The sequence below is a fragment of the Fistularia commersonii genome, chromosome 22, assembly GCF_037954325.1.
Source record: "Fistularia commersonii isolate RoL2024-O1a breed Wild chromosome 22, RoL_Fcom_v1.0, whole genome shotgun sequence".
Taxonomy (NCBI): domain Eukaryota; kingdom Metazoa; phylum Chordata; class Actinopteri; order Syngnathiformes; family Fistulariidae; genus Fistularia; species Fistularia commersonii.
Window position 1 is genome coordinate 12,458,147 of NC_141305.1, and position 21,849 is coordinate 12,479,995.

A 21,849-nucleotide genomic window follows, 5' to 3' on the forward strand; every position below is an offset into this window, starting at 1 on the left:
GCCTCGAAGGGCGCACAGGCCAGTGTGTCCCTGAGCCGGTCCTAAGCCCGGATAAATGCAGAGGGTTGCGTCACGAAGGGCATTGTGCGTAAAACTTTTGCTAAAACCAAACATTCGAATTAAACACAATGACCAGATCATACTGAATTGGTCGAGGCCTGGGTTAACACCGACCGCCATTGGTGCCGATGACCTAAATGGAGCCAATGGAAACTGGGCTACTGTAGATCAAAGAAGGAGTGGAGGAAGGCATGTTTGGAAACAGAGAGACAAGAGGAAAGGCAAGAGTCTGAGACTGACAGTAGGGACTTTGAATATTGGGACTATGACAGGAAAAGGTAGAGAGTTGGTTGACGTGATGTAGAGAAGGACAGTGGATATACTGTGTGTCCAGGAGACCAGGTGGAAAGGTAGTAAGGGTAGACACTAAGGAGCAGGCTTTAAGTTGTACTATCATGGTACTGACAAGAGGAGAAATGGAGTAGGAGTCATCCAGAAGGAGGAGTTTGTTAAGAACATTCTCGAGGTGAAGAGAATGTCAAATAAACTTTCAGACAAGTCCGAAACTGGAAATTGAAGTTGTGGTGCTCAATGTTATTAGTTGCTATGCCCCGCAGGTGGGATGTGAGTTTGAGGAGAAGGAGAAGTTCTGGAATGAGCTAGATGAAGTAATGCAGAATATCCCCGGAGATGAGAGAATAGTGAGTGGCACAGACTCTAATGGGCCTGTTGGTGGAGGCAATAGAGGGATGAAGATGTGATGGGCAGATTTGATATGCAGGATAGGAATGAAGAGGAACAGATGGTGGTAGACTTTGCAAAAAGGATGGGAATGGCTGCAGAGAACACTTTTTTCCAGAAAAGACAGGAACATAGAGTAACTTATAAGAGTGGTGGTAGGAGCATGCAGGTAGACAACGTCTTGTATAGAGGAGGTAACCTAAAAGAGATCAGTGACTGCAAAGTAGTTGTAGGTGAGAGTGCAGCCAGACAGCACAGGATGGTGGTTTGCAGGATGACTGGTGACAAGGACGATCAAGAGAACAAGGGGAGGAATTTTCTGGGTGGTCAGGGATATCTTTCAGATGAGTAGATAACAACAGTTGGTGTTATCAGGGAGACAGATAGGAGAGTGCTTGGTGTGTCATCTGGAAGGAAAGTAGATAAGGAGACTTTGTGGTGGAATGGGGAAGTGCAGGATTATATACAGAGAACGCTGTTAGCAAAGAAGTGGGATACTGAGAGGACTGAAGAGAGCAAACAGGAGTACAGGGAGATACAACGTAAGGTAAAGACAGAGGTAGCAAAGACAAAACAAAGGGCGTACGATGACTTGTATGCTTGGTTGGACAGTAAGGAAGGAGAGAATGATCTTTGCAGGTTGGCGAAACAGAGAGATAAAGATGGAAAGGATGTATAGCAGGTCCGGGTGATTAAGGATAGAGAGGGAAATGTATTGACAGATGCTAGAAGAGTGGTGGGTATGATGGCAAGAGTACTTTGAAGAACTGATGAATGTGGAAAATAAAAGAGAGACAAGGGTAGAAGAGGTGACAATTGTAGACCACAAAGTAGCACAAAATAGTAAAAGTGAAGTGAGGAAGGCATTGAAGAGGATGAAGATTGGAAAGGCAGTTGGTCCTGATGATGCCAGTGGCCGTGTGGAAGTGTCTAGGAGAGGCAGCGGTAGAGTTTCTGACTAGATTATTCAACAGGATCTTAGAGAGTAAGAAGATGTCTGAAGAATGGAGACAAAGTGTGATCGTGCCTATTTTTAAGAATAAAGGGGATGTACAGTATTGCAGCAACCATAGAGGGATAAAGTTGATGAGCCATACAATGAAGTTATGGGAAAGAGAAGTGGAAACTAGTCTGATAGCAGAAGTCAGCATTTGTGAACAGCAGTATGGCTTCATGCCCAGAAAACTACTACAGATGCAGTATTTGCTTTGAAAATGCTAATAGAGAAGTACAGAGAAGGCCAGAGGGAGCTGCATTGCATTTTTGTAGACCAAGAAAAAGAGCCCAGAGAGAGGAGCTCTGGCATTGTATGAGGAAATCTGGAATGGCAGAGAAGTATGTAAGACTGGTGCAGGACATGTATGCTAGCTGTGAGACAGTGGTGCGGTGTGCTGTAGGGGCAACAGGAAAGTTCAAGGTGGAGGTGGGACTTCATCAGCGTTCAGCTTTGAGCCCCTTCTTATTTGCAGTGGTGATGGACAGGCTGACAGATGTGGTTATCACATGAATTTCCATGGACCATGATGTCTGCAGATGACGTGATCTGTAGTGAGAGCAGAGAACGGGATGCGGAAAATCTAGTGAGGTGGAGGTATGTGCTAGAAAGAAGAGGAATGAAAATTAGTCACGGCAAAACAGAGAATATGTGCGTGAATGAGAGAAACTCAGGTGGAACAGTGAGGCTACAGGGAGTGGAAATCAAGCAGTTGGAGGATTTCAGGTACTTGGGGTCAATAGTCCAGAGCAATGGAGAGTATGGAAAAGAGGTGAAGAGATGGGTTTAAGCAGGATGGAATGGGTGGAGAAAAGTGTCAGGAGTACTATGTGATAGAAGACTATCAGTCAGAATGAACGGAAAGGTGTACAAGACAGTGGTGAGATCAGCGATGATGTTTGGACTAGAAACTGTTACGAAAAGACAGGAGGAAGAGCTAAAGGGCGCAGAGATGAAGATGTTGAGGTTCTCTTTGGGAGTGACCGGGATGGATAGGATCAGGCATGAGTCGAGGGGTGAGATGAGGCACATGTTAGATGTTTTGGAGAGAAGGTCAGAGAAGCCAGGTATATGAAGATAGTTGGTGTGAGAGAGGATACTGAGAATAGGATTAGATGGAAAAGGTTGATTCGCTGTGGCAACCCCTGAAGGGAAAAGCCGGAAGGAGAAGAAGAAGAAGAAGAGTGCATACTTTGGGATCATAGTGATTGGCATCATGTCTTTTAAACTTTGCATTGTATATACTGTAAATGCTCTGTAGAAGAATATCAAAGTTGATAAGAACATGATAGCAATATTTTTTTTAGGTATTTAGGCAGGGTGCCTTTTGTGATCTTTTTTAATTTCATTCAGATCAAAATGTTTCATGATTACCACTGACAATTAAAACATGAAAATTTGCTGCAAGCACCTATTTGGTTTCCTTCAAAGAGGTAAATGGGAATGTTGCCAATTGTGCCATAGTTTCAATTATCCACAAAGGACCAAGATTTGGACACCATTATTTCACAGAGTAACAAAAGGGAGAGAATCCCAACCTTGTCCTGATTCAAAACTACAAGTACAAATAGGCTCAATGACTGAGATGGTCCGTCTCATTTGTTCAAGCTTTGGAAAAGCACTGCAATCCCTTTTATATTTTCCAAAAGTGGCTTTTATTGTCTTTCATGAGGAGGACAGGAGGTGTTTCTTAGAAGCAGGCTTGTTTCAAAAGGAGGTTTTTCAGAGAGAGAGTAAACAGTGCGTTGGCACTTGCCTTTCAATTTACCGTTTTTATTTGAGACAAATTTGCATAATTCAGAGTAGTTGTAAGTCCCTCTTACACACATTGCTTATCTTTGTGTTCAGAGGAGTCAACTCTATTTTTCTATTTTATTTTTTTGGATAATCTTTTATTCATCTATTTCTTTGATCACATCATGATTTTGGGTATTCCATTGAATGTTTTTGGCTCTATGGGAGTTCTCCCATAGAGCCAAAAACTTTGACTAAGAATCCTGCTTCAACAAGGCTATGGTTCTTTCTGTTCTGCCAAAATCTGTGCTTCCTAAACAAATGAATCACACTATTACATGCACATAGTCTTAAAGGCAGTATTTGCTTCACCATCAATAACATCCACTTAAATTAAGCTTTAAAATTATCCTCTGTGTTTATTTTTATTTGCAGTGAATTGGCTGAATGGACAGCGAGTCCTCTGTTGAGTAAACCCCACCAGCACAAACATTGTGTTAAGAGAGATTTTCAGGTTTAAATGGACTTGTCCAGGCTCTCTGGGCAGACCAGATTGCAAGCACATGGGCTTATTTTGCAAACATTTCCTGAAAAAAAAATGTTACTAATGACATTTGAGCACAAGGTGGGAAATGAAGCGATCTGATATATCTCAAAGGCATCAGTTTGTATGACTTTCGCATCACTTGTGCATGCTGGGTGAAATGCACCGTATCTAAGTGAACAGACCTCCCATATGCATAGGAGATTTCATCGACAAAGTTAATAGTGAAGAAATCGGGGTATTCCCATCAAAAGGGTGTAAATGTGCTTTTTAGTAATGTATTTGTGATGAACACTTGTGTGAAACGCATACTTGTTTTGGTGCTTTGAGCCCTGTAGATGTGCATGGTATTGTGCCACAGAGTTCAATGTGACGCTGCAAACTTCACAGGTGTAGCTTCGCTTCAGACCTGGAATCAAACAGAGATACAAAGGAAATTAGTCTCAGAATAAGATTTCATTGCATTGCCTTATCAATGACGATATGGTTTGCTATTAATCTTAGAATAATTACAGAATGCTTTTGCAAATATTTGAAAATTCAGACATGTAGTTTAAGTATTGGTTTTCTAGACTGCGTTCAGTTTCATATACCTTTAATTTTTTTTCATCTGGTCAATGGCATTGATCAACAATGCAGCCCTGGATTCTTCTTGTTGTCGGTTTTATTATTATTATCATTCATTCATTCATTCATTCATTCATTCATTCATTCATTCATTCAGATAGAGTTAGATGTTAGATGCATAAGATGCTTAATTTTACGCTGTGTGCACAATTATGAGGTAGGTTGTATTTTTGAGGATTAATTCTGTTATTGTACAACTGCAGTGCTCTTTGTCAATCCAAAACGTTAACAAACCCTCAAACCTGAACATTTAAGTAGTAAAAGTGAAGTATTGGCTTTCTTAAGAGAAGATCTACATGTACACCATTATTAGGCAACTATGAGTGTGCAGAATTATTATGCAACTAAATGAAAAACAACCAAAAAGCCCTCAGTGAACAATATAGCCACCCTCCTGTTTGATAATAGTCAAAAGCCTTCCATTCACGGAATCAGTGTGTTGATCTGATCAGAATAACTCTTTGTGCAGCTGCAACCACAGCCTCCCAGACACTCTTCAGAGAGGTGTACTGTTTACCTTTACTGTAAATTTCCTGCTTAAGAAGGACCCAAAAGTTCTCAATAGGGATTAAGTCAGGTGAAGAAGGGGGCCATGTCATTAGTTTTACATCTTTAAGACCTTTACTGGTCAGCCACGCAGTGGAGCACTTTGATGCATGTAATGGAGCGTTTTCTTGCATTTAATTCAAAGTGTTCTTGAAAGATGCAGTTTTTCCTGTATCACTGCTTGAAGAGAGTGTCGTCTAAAAATTGGCAGGTCTGAGAGTTGATTTTGAGTCCATTTTCAACCCAAAAAGGTCCAACTAGCTCATCTTTAATAATACCTGCCCATACCATACCATACCAATACCCCACCTCCGCCTCGAAGTGGAGCTCTGTCTCCGTTACTGATTGGACCACGGGCCCATGCATCTCGTCCGTCAAGAGTCACTCATTTCATCAGTCCAAAAAGCCTTCAAAAAACCTGTCTTCAGATATTTCTTGGCCCATTCTTGACGTTTCAACTTATGTGTCTTGTTCAGAGGAGGTTGGGTTTCAGCCCCTAACCTTGGCCATGTCTCTGACAACTTAACACCTCGTACTTCTTGACACTCCAAGTAGGTTGCAGTTGTGGAATATGGCAGCACTGGAGGATGACCAGTTCCTGGTAGCTTCATGTTTGATTCTTCAAAAATTTTTGGCGGTTAATTTGCATCTTTTCTTCTCGACAAGTTTCTTGCAACCCTGTTGACTATTTGCAACAAAACATTTGATGGTTCTGTGCTCACGCCCCAGTACCTTAGCTATTTCAAGAGTGCTGCATCCCTCTGAAAGACTTTTTATAGTTTTTGACATTTCAGAGACAGTTAAATCTCTTTTTTGGCCCATTTTTCCTGAGGAGTAGAATCTGCCTAATAATTATGCACACCTTGATATAGGGTGTTGACCTCCTTAGGCCATACTGTCCCTTGTAACACAAATACACATCACCTAATATGCATTAAATCCAATAAGTATTCAATAAGTTTATACAGCTTGGAGTTGGAAATTATGGATAAAATTATGATATGGTCAAAATAATAATTTGCCTAATAATTGTGCACACAGTGTAGCCTCTAATTTGACTTTGGACTCATTCTTTGGCTTACTTTGATAACTTACAAAGCGAGTCAATGATGACGAAGTCTGAATGATGATGTTGATCTGAGTCACATATCATTCAGTCATCCCCAGGCTATCTAGTATTAAAATGTCTTCCTGCTAATTCTTTCTTTTTATTGTGCTGCTTATTCTTCCTGCTGCTCCCAATATGCCTAAAGATATGAGACTGAAAAGCAACTTAGCATGTAAAAGTCAAAACTTAGGACACTTTTCCTTCAAATGGTTCCTCTATCCCCTCCTTGAGCTGCCACCTTATTGTGGTGGGGGGTTTCTATGTGTCAGTGATCCTGGCAGCTAGATTGTCAGGGGCATTATGGCCCTGGAAGGGTCACCCAAAGCAAACAGGTCCCTGGTGAGGGACCGGACAAAGGCTTGCTCAGAAGACCTTCGTGAAGAACACAAACTTTGGATCCAGTTTTCCCTTGGCGCAAGTCACTTGGCCCCCCTAACTGAAGCCAGGCCCGGGAGCGGGGCTTGATGGTAAGTGCCTGGTGACTGGGCCTTCACCCAGGATTGTAACCTCTCTGGTAGGGAAGGGGCCCTAGCTTGTGCAGGAGGCTGAGAGATTCCAACTTGATACAGTTGGACTCACCTTGACGCACAGCATGAGATCCGGAACCAGGTCTCTCGAGGGGGACTGGACTCCTTTTACTCTGGAGTTGCCCACAGTGAGAGGCGCCGGACAGGTGTGGGCATCTTGATTGCCCCCTGACTCGGTGCCTGTACGTTTGGGTTCAACCCAGTGGACTCAACCTTGTCCCTCAGGTGGAGGCACAGGTTCTGACTGTTTTTAGCCCCTATGCAACCAACAACAGTTGTGTTTACCCACCCTCCTTGGGGTCCCTTGAGGGGCTGCTAGAGAGCGCTCCTATCGAGGACTCCCCCGTTCTACTGGGAGACTATAATGCTCACGTACGCAATGGCAGTGCGACTTGAAAGGGTGTGATTTGGAGGAACGCCCCCCCCCGGTCTGAACCTGAGTGGTGTTTTGTTATTGTACTTCTGTGCTCGTTACGGATTGTTCAGCGAACACCATGTTCAGGCATTAAATTGTCCATATGTGCACTTGGCACCAAAGCACATTCGGCCACTGTTCTTTGATTGACCTTGTGGGTTGTGTTGTTGGACTTGTGGCCACATGTCCTGGACACTCAGGTGAAGAGAGGGGCGAAGGTGTCAACCGATCACCACCTGGTGGTGTGCTGGCTCCGATAGTGGGGAAGGATGCCGGTCAGACCTTGCTCACTCAAACATAACATGAGGGTTTGCTGGGAATTTCTGTCAGAGGGAGTTTCAACTTCCATGTCTGGCAGAGCTACAACCATGTACCGAGGGAGTTGGGGGACATTGAGTCAGAATGGGCCGTGTTCTGTGCTACTATTGTTGAGGTGGCAGACCACAGCTGGGGCTGTAAGACCCCTGTTGGGCGCAGCAAGATGCCGTCAAACTGAAAGAGTCCTATCAGGCCTTTCTGGCCTGTGGGGCTCCGGAGGTAGCTGACAGGTACAGGCAGGCCAGGCGGCATGCGACTTCAGTGGTTGCAGAGGCAAAAACTCTGCCACTGCCAAGGTGTGTGAGGAGTTTGAAGAGACCATGGAGTACGACTTCCGGTGGGCATCAAGGAGATTCTGGTCCACCATCTGGCGGATCAGCACAGGGAAGCTATGCTCCGTCAACACTGTGTACAATGGGAGCGGGGCGCATCTGGCCTCAGCTCAAGACATTGTAGATTGGTGGTAGGAATACTTCAGAGACCTCCTCAACCCTGTTGAAATACGTTCCTGTGAGGAAGCAGGGCCAGGAGACTCTGGAGCAGAAACACCTATTTACGGAACTGAAGTGGCTGAAGCAGTCAAAAAGCTCTTCAGTATCGGGGCTCCAGGAGTGGATGAGGTCAGCCATAGGTGCCTCAAGGCTCTGGATACTGTATTGCTGTCCTGGCTGACACACCTCTGCCGCATTGCATGAATGTCGGGGACAGTGCTGCGGGACAGCCAGGGCAGGATGGTGATCCCCCCTTTTACAAAGTAGGATCAGTGTGCTCCAACTATAGGGGGATCACACTCCTCAGCCTCCCAGGTAAGATCTATTAAGCAGAGAAGAGGCCGAAAGTTGATTTCTACACAGAGTGGTTGGACTCGCCCTTAGAGATAGGGTGAGAAGTTTGGTCACCTGGGAGGAGCTCGGTGTCGAGCTGCTGCTCCTCCGCATAGAGAAGAGCCAGATGAGGTGACTCGGGCACCTAGTCAGGATGCCTCATGAACACCTCCCGGGGGAGGTATTCCGGGCATGTCCATCTTGGAGGAGACCACAGGGAAGACCCAGGACATGCTGGAGAGACTATGTCTCCAGGCTGGCCCGGGAACACCTTGGGGTCCCCCCAGAGGAGCTGGACCAAGTGGCGGGGGAGAGGGAGGTCAGGGCCTCACTGCTATGGCTGCTGGCCCCACAACCCGACTCCGGATAAGCAGGGGAAGATGGATGGATGGTTCCTCTACAAAAGGTGATGTCAACCCAAAACATACAAACTGTCCACCTGCAACGAGGTAAAGGCAAAATAATAACTGGCTGGACAGAATACAACAATTAGGACAAATAGGTTAATATTTTGTGCTACGGATGTGGAAGAGGCTGAGCAAAGTTCTCCACAACATACAATCTAGCGAGGCTTCTGGATATCATGACTTGCCACCATGACCTCATAGAATAATATCCATTTAAGTATCTGATGCTTGCTCCCTGCTCTGAAGTTACTAAAAAAGACAATAACCATGGGTAAATCACCAGTTATGCTTTGCCTAAGCTCCTGTATTATCTGAGTGTTTCCACCAAAAATTGCACATCCCATGTGATCTGCCATTCTGATACAAAATTGTGGAAATGGATGGATGAAATATTTCAATTAGATTTAAAAAAATTGCTGGAAAGGTATTTTGGGCCTGGCTGGATGTTTCGAAGTTAATTATTTAATGTGAGTAAAAAAAAACAGATAAAAAATAATAATATTCTGCGGTATCGGTCATAGGGGTTCATAATATCTTTATTTTGCCGGTGCCTGTTGCCTCAAAACATGAGTGCCCTGTGTAACTGCTGTACTAATCTTATTGTGCAATGAAAAATGACTATGCTGATTGCTGTGCTCTCACCATTGAGTTAAACACCTCACAGAGCAAAAGGCCAGGGGAAAATAAATGTCACATTGCAACAATTGAATCACATTTACATATCATCAAATTTTCCTCATGAATGAGTGTCTACTCTAAATCAATGCACAGCGGTTGCTGAAACTTAGAAACTGTTGTTGGAGAAGGAAAGCTGGCATGTCAGCTGTTTCCCTCTAATGCTTTAACAGAGACCAATATTTCCTAGGGAGACAGGGAAGGAAATAAGGAAAAAGAGAGAGAGAAGCAAATTTCTGCCTTTTACTCCCCACCTGATACACTCTACAACAAGCACTTTGTCAGATGGCCTGAGATTTCAATTTTGCACAGGCATCCCCAGACACGGTCAGAAGCTGACTTTTAAGTTCTGCAGCAGCCAGCTTGGTTCTGCGCTGCACCGACCCTTTGACAGTTTGCTCCGCTTACAATTTTTTGAAAGGCTGAAAGATTATACAGAGGTCCTGGTATCCATCACTGCCAGCCACCTGCGACTCTTCCCTCATGGCCCTGCCCTGCATGAGTGATGAAGCACCGACAGCCTTCGTGTATTAGCAGTGCCGTCTCTCAATTTATGCGATCTTCCTAGTTTCTAAGGCATTCCTGGTGAGTCACTAGAGACTTGTTTGTTTTGGCTAACTAATCTTTGCTAAAAAATAAACATTGCAAATAAGGAGACACTGAAGGAGAGTGATGTTCTCAACAGGCTAATTTATCCTAGCTTGTCAAATTGGTATTTTGTTAATTTCTATTACTGCTGGGGTCTGTTATTTTGTTTCTGTTTGATTATTGAGTTGTAGAGGTAAGTTTTGAAAGTCAAAAACCAAAACACATTCAAAGAAAATTTCATCATGTTTTTATTCCCTTGAAGATAAAGCACAATCTCAAATTCAAAGGAAAAACAAGACTCCTTCTTATTTATTCTAGCCCCCTAAAATTCTTATATATTTCTTTAGTTTTCATTACCTTGGGGGGATGTATGTGAAGTGGCTATTAGTGCAGCTGAAGTAATTGGGGTGCATTTTTTGGTTTTGACTTTTTTGAAAGGCCCTGACACCCCTCTTGTTTTGATTAAAACTATACTTTTCAAAAGAGAGGCTGGACCTCATATGGAAAGATGGTTAAGTATTTGTCAGGCGGTTAAATTACCTGTATTGAGAAAACTGAATTGCCCATTCTTTCCAATCCCGTGTGTCGAGCCTCATAGTCAATACGCAATCAGAGCAGTTGGTATTTAAATGAATATTTTTGGGGGGAATAGAAATCTGATTTTAAAATTCTCTGGTAATTCAGTTGTTATGGAAATTGTCAATCAGCAGAAGACTTATAGCTGTATGGTAGCCCTAAAGAGAGAAAACCATTTGCAAACCACTGGGTAACTACAATAATAAATGCTGGGATTAGTACTATCAGAAGTCATTACTGTAAGCTATGATATGTCTTGTATAATTTGAAAATGCCATTTAAGTCCTTAACACTTGCTTTCTGTCTTTACCTGTTTGATGTTAATGGTCTGTACGAATATATTCTTGTGATCTCTTCGTGTCACATATTTAAGAAATAGTTACTACATAAAAAGCAATCCCAGATGGATCAAGAATGTTGCAGGATCAGGTCGTGATATCAAATATTCATGGTTTTCAGCTTTGGACTTCTTGTAAGAAACCAGGGAATATGAACCAAAACCAAAACTACCGGTAAATGGTTGGGATATGTTTTTCTCTCGTCTCTCGAGGTATGGTTACTGCCAGAGAACTATAAAGTATTTTCTTGAGCTGAACAGCTCAGCAGCAAGTATCTTTTTATTTAAACGTGTTAATGTTTACTTTGTACAAATCATACTCAAAAGTTAAAAAATGGTTGAAAGACCTACTTCCCGGGAGGGTCGCACCACAATTCAATCTGACTGAAAGTTAATAGAACAGAGTAAGTGCTGAATATTTAATCTAAGCTGATTTATCGATAAACCACACAATGGGGTCTCCAATTCAGTGCTGAGTTGAGTTATTTCATTTGCTCTTTAGTAAATCTCTTATGTCTCTCCACTAATAGAGAGCTATTGCCTGCACCAGCAAGCGAGAGTGTGGTTGCAGTGTGAGTTTGGTTGTATGAGTCGCCTGTGCGGGCAGGGGAAAGGTCTGGGGTTCATGCTAAATTAACCAGCTACCATCTGCCCCTCTCAGATGGTGCAAGTTCAGTCCTTCTATGCTGCTGTATGTGGCAGCAGGGTGCCCAGGCTACAGGCATCTGACTTCCAAAGAGACAGATTGTTTTGATAGTTGCAATTCTCTTACACACAGCACCAAAGTGGGTGACTTTGTGAAAGCATGCTTATAAATTAATCAGCTAAAAACATTTAAAACTAGATTGTAATGATTTTAATTGAATTAGATAATGGACACTGGTCTCCAAACTGACACACATCATAAAAGGTGCTGCACAAATACAGTATCTTGAGGAAAGGTATAAAGTGGAAATGAATGACTGACCTTGCACTTATCTAATATGGTGCTTTAATTGGTTCAGTTAATATTTCTTTGAGGAAGAAACGGTGGCTGCTATTTGAGAAGTAATATTTCTATTCTAGGTTGGAGGGCAGCAGTTTAAGAATAGGATTCTCAAGAGCTTGTGACAGTGCAGTGTGAGGGTGGCAGACCAGGCCCTAAATGTCATCCGTCTGAAGCGCACATCCAATAAATGGCTGTTATAAGCAAAATTTGCATTTCCAAATGTTTGAGAGTTTTTTTTACCTAATTGTATGTTTTGGAGAGTGAGATGAAAACCAAGTTTACTTAGACTTATTGGTGGTGACAGTAAAAAACAGTAGCTTGACCCCCGAAAGAAAAAAGAAAAAAAAATAGGTCGGAGGGGTTCAGGCTGTGTCTACGTATTTCAGAACCCTGAGAAAAAAAAAAAATTAGAAGATGCAAAACCAAAAAATAAAAGAAATGTTGCCAAAGCCTTGAACGAGCCTTGGGCCACTTTGCTGGGCATGTTGAAAGTTCAAAATTGTATCAAGAGCTTTGCCAAAGCTGCTGCATGGAAAAGACTATCAAAATGTCTGTATTCCTCAAAACACCAAGTCAGTTCTGGACCAGTGGTCTATTTCTATTTATCCATGCCTTAACAGATCACTGAGGTACCATGTTTTATGACAAAAAGACTGCTAGATGTCTACATCAGTTATGCAATAGTCTCAGCCATTTGAAGCTTTACAAAGAATGATTGTGAAATATAGTTTTCACTTTACTCCAGCTGATGAAATACGGGGTCAAGACTTTGCCAACTGACATTTTAGTCATTGCTATACTCAGAAAGTTAAAGATAATAATGAAAAAGTTCCCATACGTACAAATAATATTCATTATTAGGGTTATGCTTAATTTTAGAAATAAATATAAGAGTGCTTTGAAGGCCTATTGAGTAGCAGGGGTTTAAGCAATGGTAAATGCACATCTGGAGGAAAGTGAAGATGGTAGCAGAGTGAAAAGTTGATCATTTGGGTGAGATGAATATTTAAGTCTCTATTGGTGATCAGGCAGCAGCACCTGAATCTGTATTTTCCCTCAAGTGACGGGCGCTATGTGCAATTTGCTGTCTGCAGGACTTCCACAATGCAACTGGCACACCGCTGTTTAGTAGATGCTATAGAAACCTGTTTCGCTCATCAGCGTCCTTATAAAAAGAAAGGTGCTGCTGTGCCTGAAGTTGTTTTCAAAGTCCACAGACTGTGAAGTGGAACTTGTGATGTGTTTCAAGATTTGTCTCATCTGATTAATATGGGATACGTAGAGTGATTTTTAATCCCAAACAGGTTATAATCCTTTGTTTTGGAGATGAACAGTGGCATCTTGTTGCTTCAGCACCACTCTAGCAGCACGTATGCATATTTATTGTGCCAATTTCTGTATTAGTCTCTCCACAGGGGGCTGTCTGCATAATTATATCATGGTATTTATGTTCATTCACCTCAGAGCAAATAAAACAATAGAGTTCATCTGTTTGTGAGAGACTGATATTGTTGTAATTCGTCAGAGTGCCAGGAAGCCACACTTACCGAAGTGTCTTTAGGTTTTCTGCTCTTTAAGCTGCTTTTTATTCCTCCTGCTGAATACTCTCTTGAGGATATAGCTTGCAAGTTTTTTTTTAGCTCAGAAGTATAAGGCCTGTGCGCTTTGCCCTGGGTTCTGCAACTAGATTTCCACTGTCATACTTTAGATGTTGTTTTTGGAATACATCTGGTTTCAAAAGGTTTTTCTCACAGCAGGTATACTGTGGCTGCCAAAACGTGAATTGTTCGGAGAGTCTCGTTTTGTTGATTGCACATCTAACAGCACAATTCAAAAGGCGGGAATGAAGGCATTTTATATCCTGCACTGATGTTGCTGTAAACGTGATCTAGTGTATTCTGACGTCTGAACATTTTGAGAAAGGGTAGATTTAAGATCCGATCAGAAGCTACAACAACATTTTCCATATCCCATATATCTTCACATATCTATCACTTTAATAATGTGATCGTTGATCATCCCTGGCAAGGATCAATTCACCACATGAAGATTAATGAATCCATGGTTATTGATTTGAACTTTTAAGACAAAGCCTATCAGACAAAAGGAGAGTGAACTTATGCCGGACTATGAACATTCATGCCATCATCTCCACCATCACACTGCACAAAGTAAAGAAAAGAAGAATATAATTGCGTGTAAATAAGTGGAATAGTTATTTGCCTTGGGTAATACTGAATAGATCCCTGCTAAAAGAATAGTATTGGCATATATGTTGGTCAGTCATGTAAGCAACAAAATTGCAAATACAAAAGATCAATACACTGGGTTTTTTAAATGCTGTGCCATCTAAATAAGCTACCAATGCAGTCAGACACTTATTTGGATTGAAAACTTTGAAGTACTAACAATGGATGAGGATTTTTTGTTGTTATATGTTTAGTTTCATTTTGCAGCAGTTAAAAAAAGGGAGAGACCTAAACATGCTTAGGAATCAGTCTCAAGGAGTAATAGATATTCATCCAGAGTTAATCATTTTCAGTTATGTGTTTTTTAAACACTATTGATCAAATGAATCAGGCTTAGCTAAAGGCAATGTGAAGATGGTCCATCTGAACTTTTCACCTCAATGCCATTTTCTATGTAAAAGAACAAAACTTCTCTGTGTTTTGACAGACAATATTCCTGTAAAAAGATAGCAATATTGAATCACATATTTCAATGAGTAGGGAAGGGGCAGTGGTCTCTAAGAAAAAGATTCACACGTAACATTTAGAATGAAGGACCAACAAACACCACACAAAGTTTATGTATATCTGTGGATTAGAATTTTTTCTTTTGCATGCAGGATTTGCTTTCTTTTACTAAGTCAGGTTTGTGTGCATTGTGTCCCAACTCAGTTGTACTGGATCCTCTGCCTGCTTTTTTCCTTTATTTTTTAATTGCATATATTCCCTGCAGCATGAAAGGAAAGGCTCACCATTTTCAGCCAAAAGATGATATGTTGCATTGCGTATCACAATATGAAAATCACTGTGCCCAATTCTCAGCCTGCTCATTATTACCTCTACATTCATTCTCGAACTTTCATATTTGATCTGTCCTCCAGCCCCAACTTTTTTCTCTTGCCATCTCACCATCATGGCAGCAGCTTCTGGTTTTGTAACTGGACGTTTATTGTCATGATTTTTTAAATGGATTCAGAAACTTGCTACCACTTGCTACAGTTATAAACTTGACTCAGTTTTATTGAGGTCACACAATGTGGCAGTTTTGATTCCCTGTAAGCTCCCACAGAAACTTTTCATAATGTAAGGATCATGTAAGGATCTAAACACTATACTTCCATATTATATCTTGATCAAGGTCGCAGAGAGCGACTTCATAAATGTAGTGCCCCACTTCCTTCTTGCTGGCATTTCTCACTTTTTTCCCATTAACTAAATTCACTCAAACAAAATGAACTACACTTCGAGAAAAAGAAATCTGTCACCTGTCACAAGAATGTATTCAAGCTGTTATGGATAACTTTTCGCTTACAAGTTTTACAAATCATTTTACAGTTCGTTTCATTCACATTATTTTAAACCTTGTCCATGCCAGTACCTTTATCCCTAATCAATCAGCTCTAAGTGATAAATCACATTTAGAAAAACACTTAGGGACATTTAAAACCCATTGAGAAAACAGGAAGTCACCCACATGATGAAATACACACACACACACACACACACATATATATATATATATATATATATATATATATATATTGGATTATTGTCTTCTGGATATACCCAATAAATCCTTACTGATCACGCGTTTGGGTAATAATCAATTTTGAGTCTTTCCTGCATCTGTGACTCTGCACCAAGATTAAATTAATTGCTGGTCTCTTCCTCTTCAACAACTATGTTTGAATTGTGAAACTAATTTGCAGTGAGTGATAAACATATTGGAAAAAACAAAACTCAACTTGAAGTGAGATGTCGAGACATATGTGTGTTTATGTCAAATGCCCTTGAGATATAACAGCTCTAACCAACTTAAACCTGAATTGCAAATAGTTTGGTCTGAATTTACAAACATGCAGTGGAAACAGAATGCATTGTTTTCTGCTGCAGCTTCAGGATTAACTGCTCTGCTCTCTTGACCAACACAGGAACAGACTCTTCTCTCAAATGTCTTTCCAGTGATTTTTCTGGCAGCTGAAGGCGCCGCTAGTTGATACTTGCTTTGTCCTTCAATACATTATGAAGTAGTATCAGTCCAGACTGGCTGACGAAAGGAAGACATTAGTAATTCAGTCTTTCCCCATATGAATAAGGGAATTCACATGAACAGAAAGTGCAAATAGTTTTTGCTTTCATGCTAAGGCACATTAATGGTTATATTTCAACCTACGCCCCAGTTTATGGCTTAAGGATTCAAAAGGTATTGTCTGTGTTTCCCTGTAGAATGGAATTATTACTTTGGTGTACACAGGGAGCGCGAGATAGTATCATAAGGTGTAGAGAGATAGGTATTTAGGAGGACATTACACGCATTAATACAGAAGAGCACAACAATAATACTGAATATCACAGTGATGCAGCCTCTACATCCAGAGGATAACTTTGAAGAGCACTGCAGGCCTGCCTTGTAATATCTTTCTCTCTCTAGCACATCTCTACACTTCAGTTTCCTAATCAATGTGTCCTCCGGTGCAAGCTCTCAGTCAGCGTTTCATTAGCTTCTATAATTCACAGTCGTCCGGCCAAACTTCTCTAAAGTATATGAATAACCTCGAGATATAACATTTAAAACCCACAGCCTTAGACATCTTTAAGGTGGTGTAACTGTGGTGTAGAACTGATACATGATGTACAAGCACAAACACCCACATATTTTCACAAGTTACATTTTATGGGCCAATTTAAGCAGTGATAGTCATATGAATCAGAATGTAAAGGTTGGATAGTACGATTATGACGCTGCTCACAGCTGCACACTAGTGAATGTAAAATAGAGTTGAAGAATTGTAGCTTTAAGCAAAGTAACTGAAAATATGAACATGGTGCTCTGTGGGACTACTCTGCCTCTTAAATTGTTAAGACCTCTGTTTCTGGTCTGAGACTGTCTGAACGTCAGCGCCTTGCCATTTATGAATGTTGGCTGTTTATTCTAAAATCATCTTTGGGGCCTGTTCAAACAAGAGTCACCAGACACAGAGCAGACATGAATTGCAATGCATAGATCCTCTGGCAGTCAAAGTAATGTATGGGGGTAAAATAACAAGTTGTGTTGCTCCGCAGTTTTGAAATCATCTTTTATTTTCCGCATATTGTCAGGTATGCCGAGGGGAAAATAAATAAATGAATAAAGTCTCAATGCAGAGTGATGGTAAATACTGTCAAAAAAAAGCACGATTTGAAAATGACATTGTCAAATCACAAAAGGGCTTGGAATATAGATGGGCTTACAATCCCATTATCAACATTTTAACAAGCTTAAATGAGAGACTATTATAGCCAGCAACTGTGGAACCTGCATTTAGTCTGCTATAAATATTTAATTTTATTTTCTGGGCTGTTGGAATAGCAATAACAAAACAACAGCCTTGTATTGTATCCAGTCCACTGTGCATTATTTAACCCCTTCATGCATGACGGTCACTACAGTGGACAGCTATTAACATTCTTTTAACTCAAAGGGATAATGTACCCATAAAAACACACATGGTCCATAATTCTTTTTTCATGCAAGGTGATTGACAACTCTACGGTTTTCTTATTCTTTCTTTTTTCCTTCCAATGAGAGATAAACAGATTGGTGTGGGTTCACCTACACTGACAACAGAATTTGTGTCTATCTCAGGAGGGAGGCAAGCAGCTGGCCGTACTGATCGGCTTAAATTGGATTGGCTGAAATGGTTTTGATATTAAATGAATTAAGATGTAGAAAGTATTTCAACAGTAACACTTATATTGAGTTTATAACATAGAACACAATTTTAAAATTCAGGTATATGTCATCTTAGCCTGTAATTATAGCGCGGCTTTTGACATTTTGACAAAATCAAGCAGACCTATTGGTCTTTGACTTTTCAAGAATAAGCATGCAAAGCAGATTTCAAAAGACGGATAACCTGTTATGTTTACACGTGTTGGACTACTGTCATTGTAGGATCATAATATTTCCCTGTGATAAAAGTGTGGCTCCCTGGGGGAAGTGGCAGCTTTCATGGATTTGTTGTATAAGGCATCTTTTGTGCATAAAGATGTTTTGACAAGTCGCTTCTGCTTCCTCTCTCAAAAATGCTATTAAACAGGTTTTCATGGTCTCCAAAATGAAGCTACATTCTGGACTCCCTCTTCTTTTGAGGTCCTTATTTTGTCAATGTTGGTTACAAACATCATTGGTTAAAGTGAGATACGTCAGCAGAACACCCAAAATGGAGTCTTAGTTCATGAGCAGGGATTACTCTATTGGCCAAGAAAAGTTATTAAATTCGAGAAGTCCTGTCAAAATGTAAGAAAGGAACATCCATCCGTTATCTACCGTTTATCCTGCAGTTAGGGTTGTGGTGATGCTGGAGCCTATCCCCGATGTGGTGGAGTAAAACCTGGACCGGTCGGCAGGCGATCACAGGGCCACATAGAGACAAACGATTCACTCTCTTATTCACACTTCTGGGCAATTTTGAGCATGTTTTGAGCACAGTCTAGCATGTTTTTGGAGGAAACCAATCCAGACACAGGGAGACCATGCAAACTTCACGCACAAAGGCCCCCCGTGGGAATTGGACCAGGGTCCTTCGCGTTGTTAGTCGAAATTGCAAACTACTCTTTTAACAATTTATCTGTAAATGACATGGTCAAATAAGTATTTGATCCCTTGCCTATCAGCCAGATTTTTGATTCTCAAAGACCTGTTCCTCTGCTTTTAAAAAGTCCAACTACACTCTGCTTATCAGTCTAATTGAGCAGCACCTATTTGAGGTTGTAAGTTTTCTTAAAGACACCTGTGCACCCCACAAGCTGTCAAAAGTGTGGCAGCCAACATGAGTAAAACCAATAAGCTGTCAAAAGACACTTCCTCCTCTTCTTTCGGCTTTTCCCGTCAGGGGTCGCCACAGCGAGTCAACTTTCTCCATCTAACCCTATTCTCTGTATCTTCCTCTCTCACACCAACTACCTTCATATCGTCTCTCACTACGTCCATAAATCTTCTCTTTGGTCTTCCTCGAGACCTCTTGCCTGGCAGCTCCAATTCCAGCAAAAGACACAAGAGACAAAATTGATGACTTTCACAAAGCTGGAAAGGGCTACAGAGCTATTACAGAGTGAAAAAAGAACATCTGTTGGAGCCATTGTCAGAAAATGCAAGAGGCTAATGATGACTGTCAATGTCCCTTGGACTGGGACCCCACAGAAGATCTCTCAATGATGCTAAGAAAGGTGAAGAATCAGCCTTCACCTTTCACTCATGAAGAATCTACACGGGAGGCGCTTGTCAATGACCTGAAGACAGTTGGGACCATAATACACTGAGACGTAATGGTTGAAAATCATGCATCGCACGGAAGGTTCCCCTGCTTAAGTCAGCCCGCGTCAAGGCCCGTCTGAAGTTTGCCAGGGACCATCTGGATGATCCAGAGGACTCATGGGAGACCGTTTTGTGGTCAGATGAGACCAAAATAGAGCCTTTTGGTCTTAACTCCATTCGCCGTGTTTGGAGGAAGAAGAAGGATGAGTATCATCCCAATAATAGCATACTTACAGTGAAGCATGGGGGTGGAAGCATCATGCTCTGGGGTTGTTTTTCAGCACAGGGGCCAAGACGACTGCAGTGTATGAAGGAGAGGATGAATGGGGCCATGTATTGGGAGATATTGGGCACAAAAACCTCCTTCCCTCAGTCAAAGCATTGAAGATGGGTCATGACTGGTCTTCTAACATGTCAATGACCCGAAGCACACGGCCAGGAAAACCAAGGAGTGGCTCCGTAAGAAGCATATCAAGGTTCTGGAGTGGCCCTGCCAGTCTAAAGGAGCCGACAAAAGACCTCTGTAATTGTAAAAAAAAGGCTTCTGTACCAAATCTTAAAATTGTTTGACTCAAGGGATCAAATACTTATTTGACCCTGTCATTTATAAATAAATTGTAAAACATTTTACACTATTTTCTTGGGATTCTGCCTCTCACAGTGGAAATACACTGAAGATGAAAATTTTAGACCCTGCCATGATTTCTAAGTGTAACTAAGTGTAAGAGTGAAATATTTATTAACCTGACTGTATATATATATATATATAGATATATTGAAATATAGTTTTTTTTTCAGCTGGCTTGACATTGGAAGACCAGTTAAGGACCCTTGTCTCTTTCAGTTATGTTGAGTACATTGGATGAAATAGGGAGGATAAAAGGTGAGTATAAATATAATGTTGCTTACTAGAATTCAACAATTTTTCTGAGGACCAGTTTGGTTTCTAATGTCTAAGAAATTCCTGGATAACATTAAAATCCAGATGACCTCGAACATAAAACAAGGGACTTGTTGGTTTTTTGTCTACTTTAACACACTTGTCTATGTCTCAGAGGAAACCTAGAATTATTTTTTTCGTTTTTTTCTCTGATGCTCAAACCACTGAAGCAGAATGGGCCGTGGCTATTGTTTTGTATAGTTTTTCAAAAGAGGCAGAAATATAGAGGGACAAAAGCGCAGCCAGTTGCTTCGGCGCTTTGAAGGAGTTCAATTATATTCCTGTGCAGTACAAGGAATGAAATCACAATCATCGCTCTGTGTACCTTGACAGTACGATAATTGCAAGGATCTACGGCATCAAGGCGTTTGCTTCACAAAGGCTCTGTTTCACAGCAAACCTTTGCAAAATAAAGAAAAGGAATACTATCCTTAAATAATGTCCTCAGAATATTTGTCACTTTTCAGTCTGAAATGTTACGGCGTGCATTACCTAACAGCCACCATTTCATATTATTTTTTACGACTTCATAAAAAAGTTATTCCAGAAGTCATCTGAAAACAATCTGTTTCAGACATTTGAGGATAAATGAAAAGTAACCAACTGAGGCCCATCAGAGATCCCTGGCAGTAAAGTTGGAATGCGGTGCCATAAGGATTTTAAGTTAGTGAGCATTCTGATGTTTGAATGGTGGAAAGAAAGGAATCTCCTTTTAAAGTGAATACACTAAGTTATAGTTGTCTCAGCCATTTCTATATCTCTGAACAGCTGTAAAATATTTACGTCTTTATTGTTTTATCTATTTATCATCATTCTTGATAGCGGGTAGTTAACCCCTGAAGGGTCTTCCTCTTCTTCCTCTCTTACTTTCAGCTTTTCCCTTCAGGGGTCACCACAGCAAATCAACCTCCACCATATAAACCTATTCTCTGTATCCTCTTCTCTCGCACCAATTAACTTCATGTTCTCTTTCAATATAGCCATAAATCTTCTCTCTGGCCTTCCTCTCGACCTCCTGCCTGGCAGTTACAACCTGTAAATCTCTGTACATGACCGAACCGTCTCAGTCTGGTTTCTTTGACCTTATATCCAAGACATCTAACATGTGCTGTCCCTCTGATGGACTCATTCCTGATACCATCCATCCTCATCACTCCCAAAGAGAACCTCAACATCTTCATCTCTGCAACCTCTTGCTCTGCCACCAGTCTTTTCAGCATTGTCACTGTTTCTAAACCATACATCGCTGGTCTTAACACTGTCTTGTACTCCTTGTAATCTTGTACTCCTGCCTGAACCTGTTTGTTTACCTCTTTTCCACACTCTCTATTGCTTTGCACTGTGAAGTCTAAGCACTTGAAATCCTCCAACTTCTTTATCTCCTCTCCCTGTAGCCTCACCGATCCACTTGGGGCCCTCTTATTCACACATATACT

At 41.2% G+C, this 21,849-nt stretch overlaps 1 protein-coding gene across 1 annotated transcript in view; it reads right to left on the minus strand.

Annotated features, from left to right (window-relative positions):
* Positions 1-21,849, minus strand: part of zmat4a (zinc finger, matrin-type 4a) — a 156,362-nt gene that overhangs the window by 24,187 nt on the left and 110,326 nt on the right. Inside the window, exon 6 of the mRNA XM_086169614.1 lies at positions 4,326-4,422. Coding sequence (XP_086025740.1) covers positions 4,326-4,422 — 97 coding nt within the window. The remainder of the gene's footprint in view (positions 1-4,325; positions 4,423-21,849) is intronic.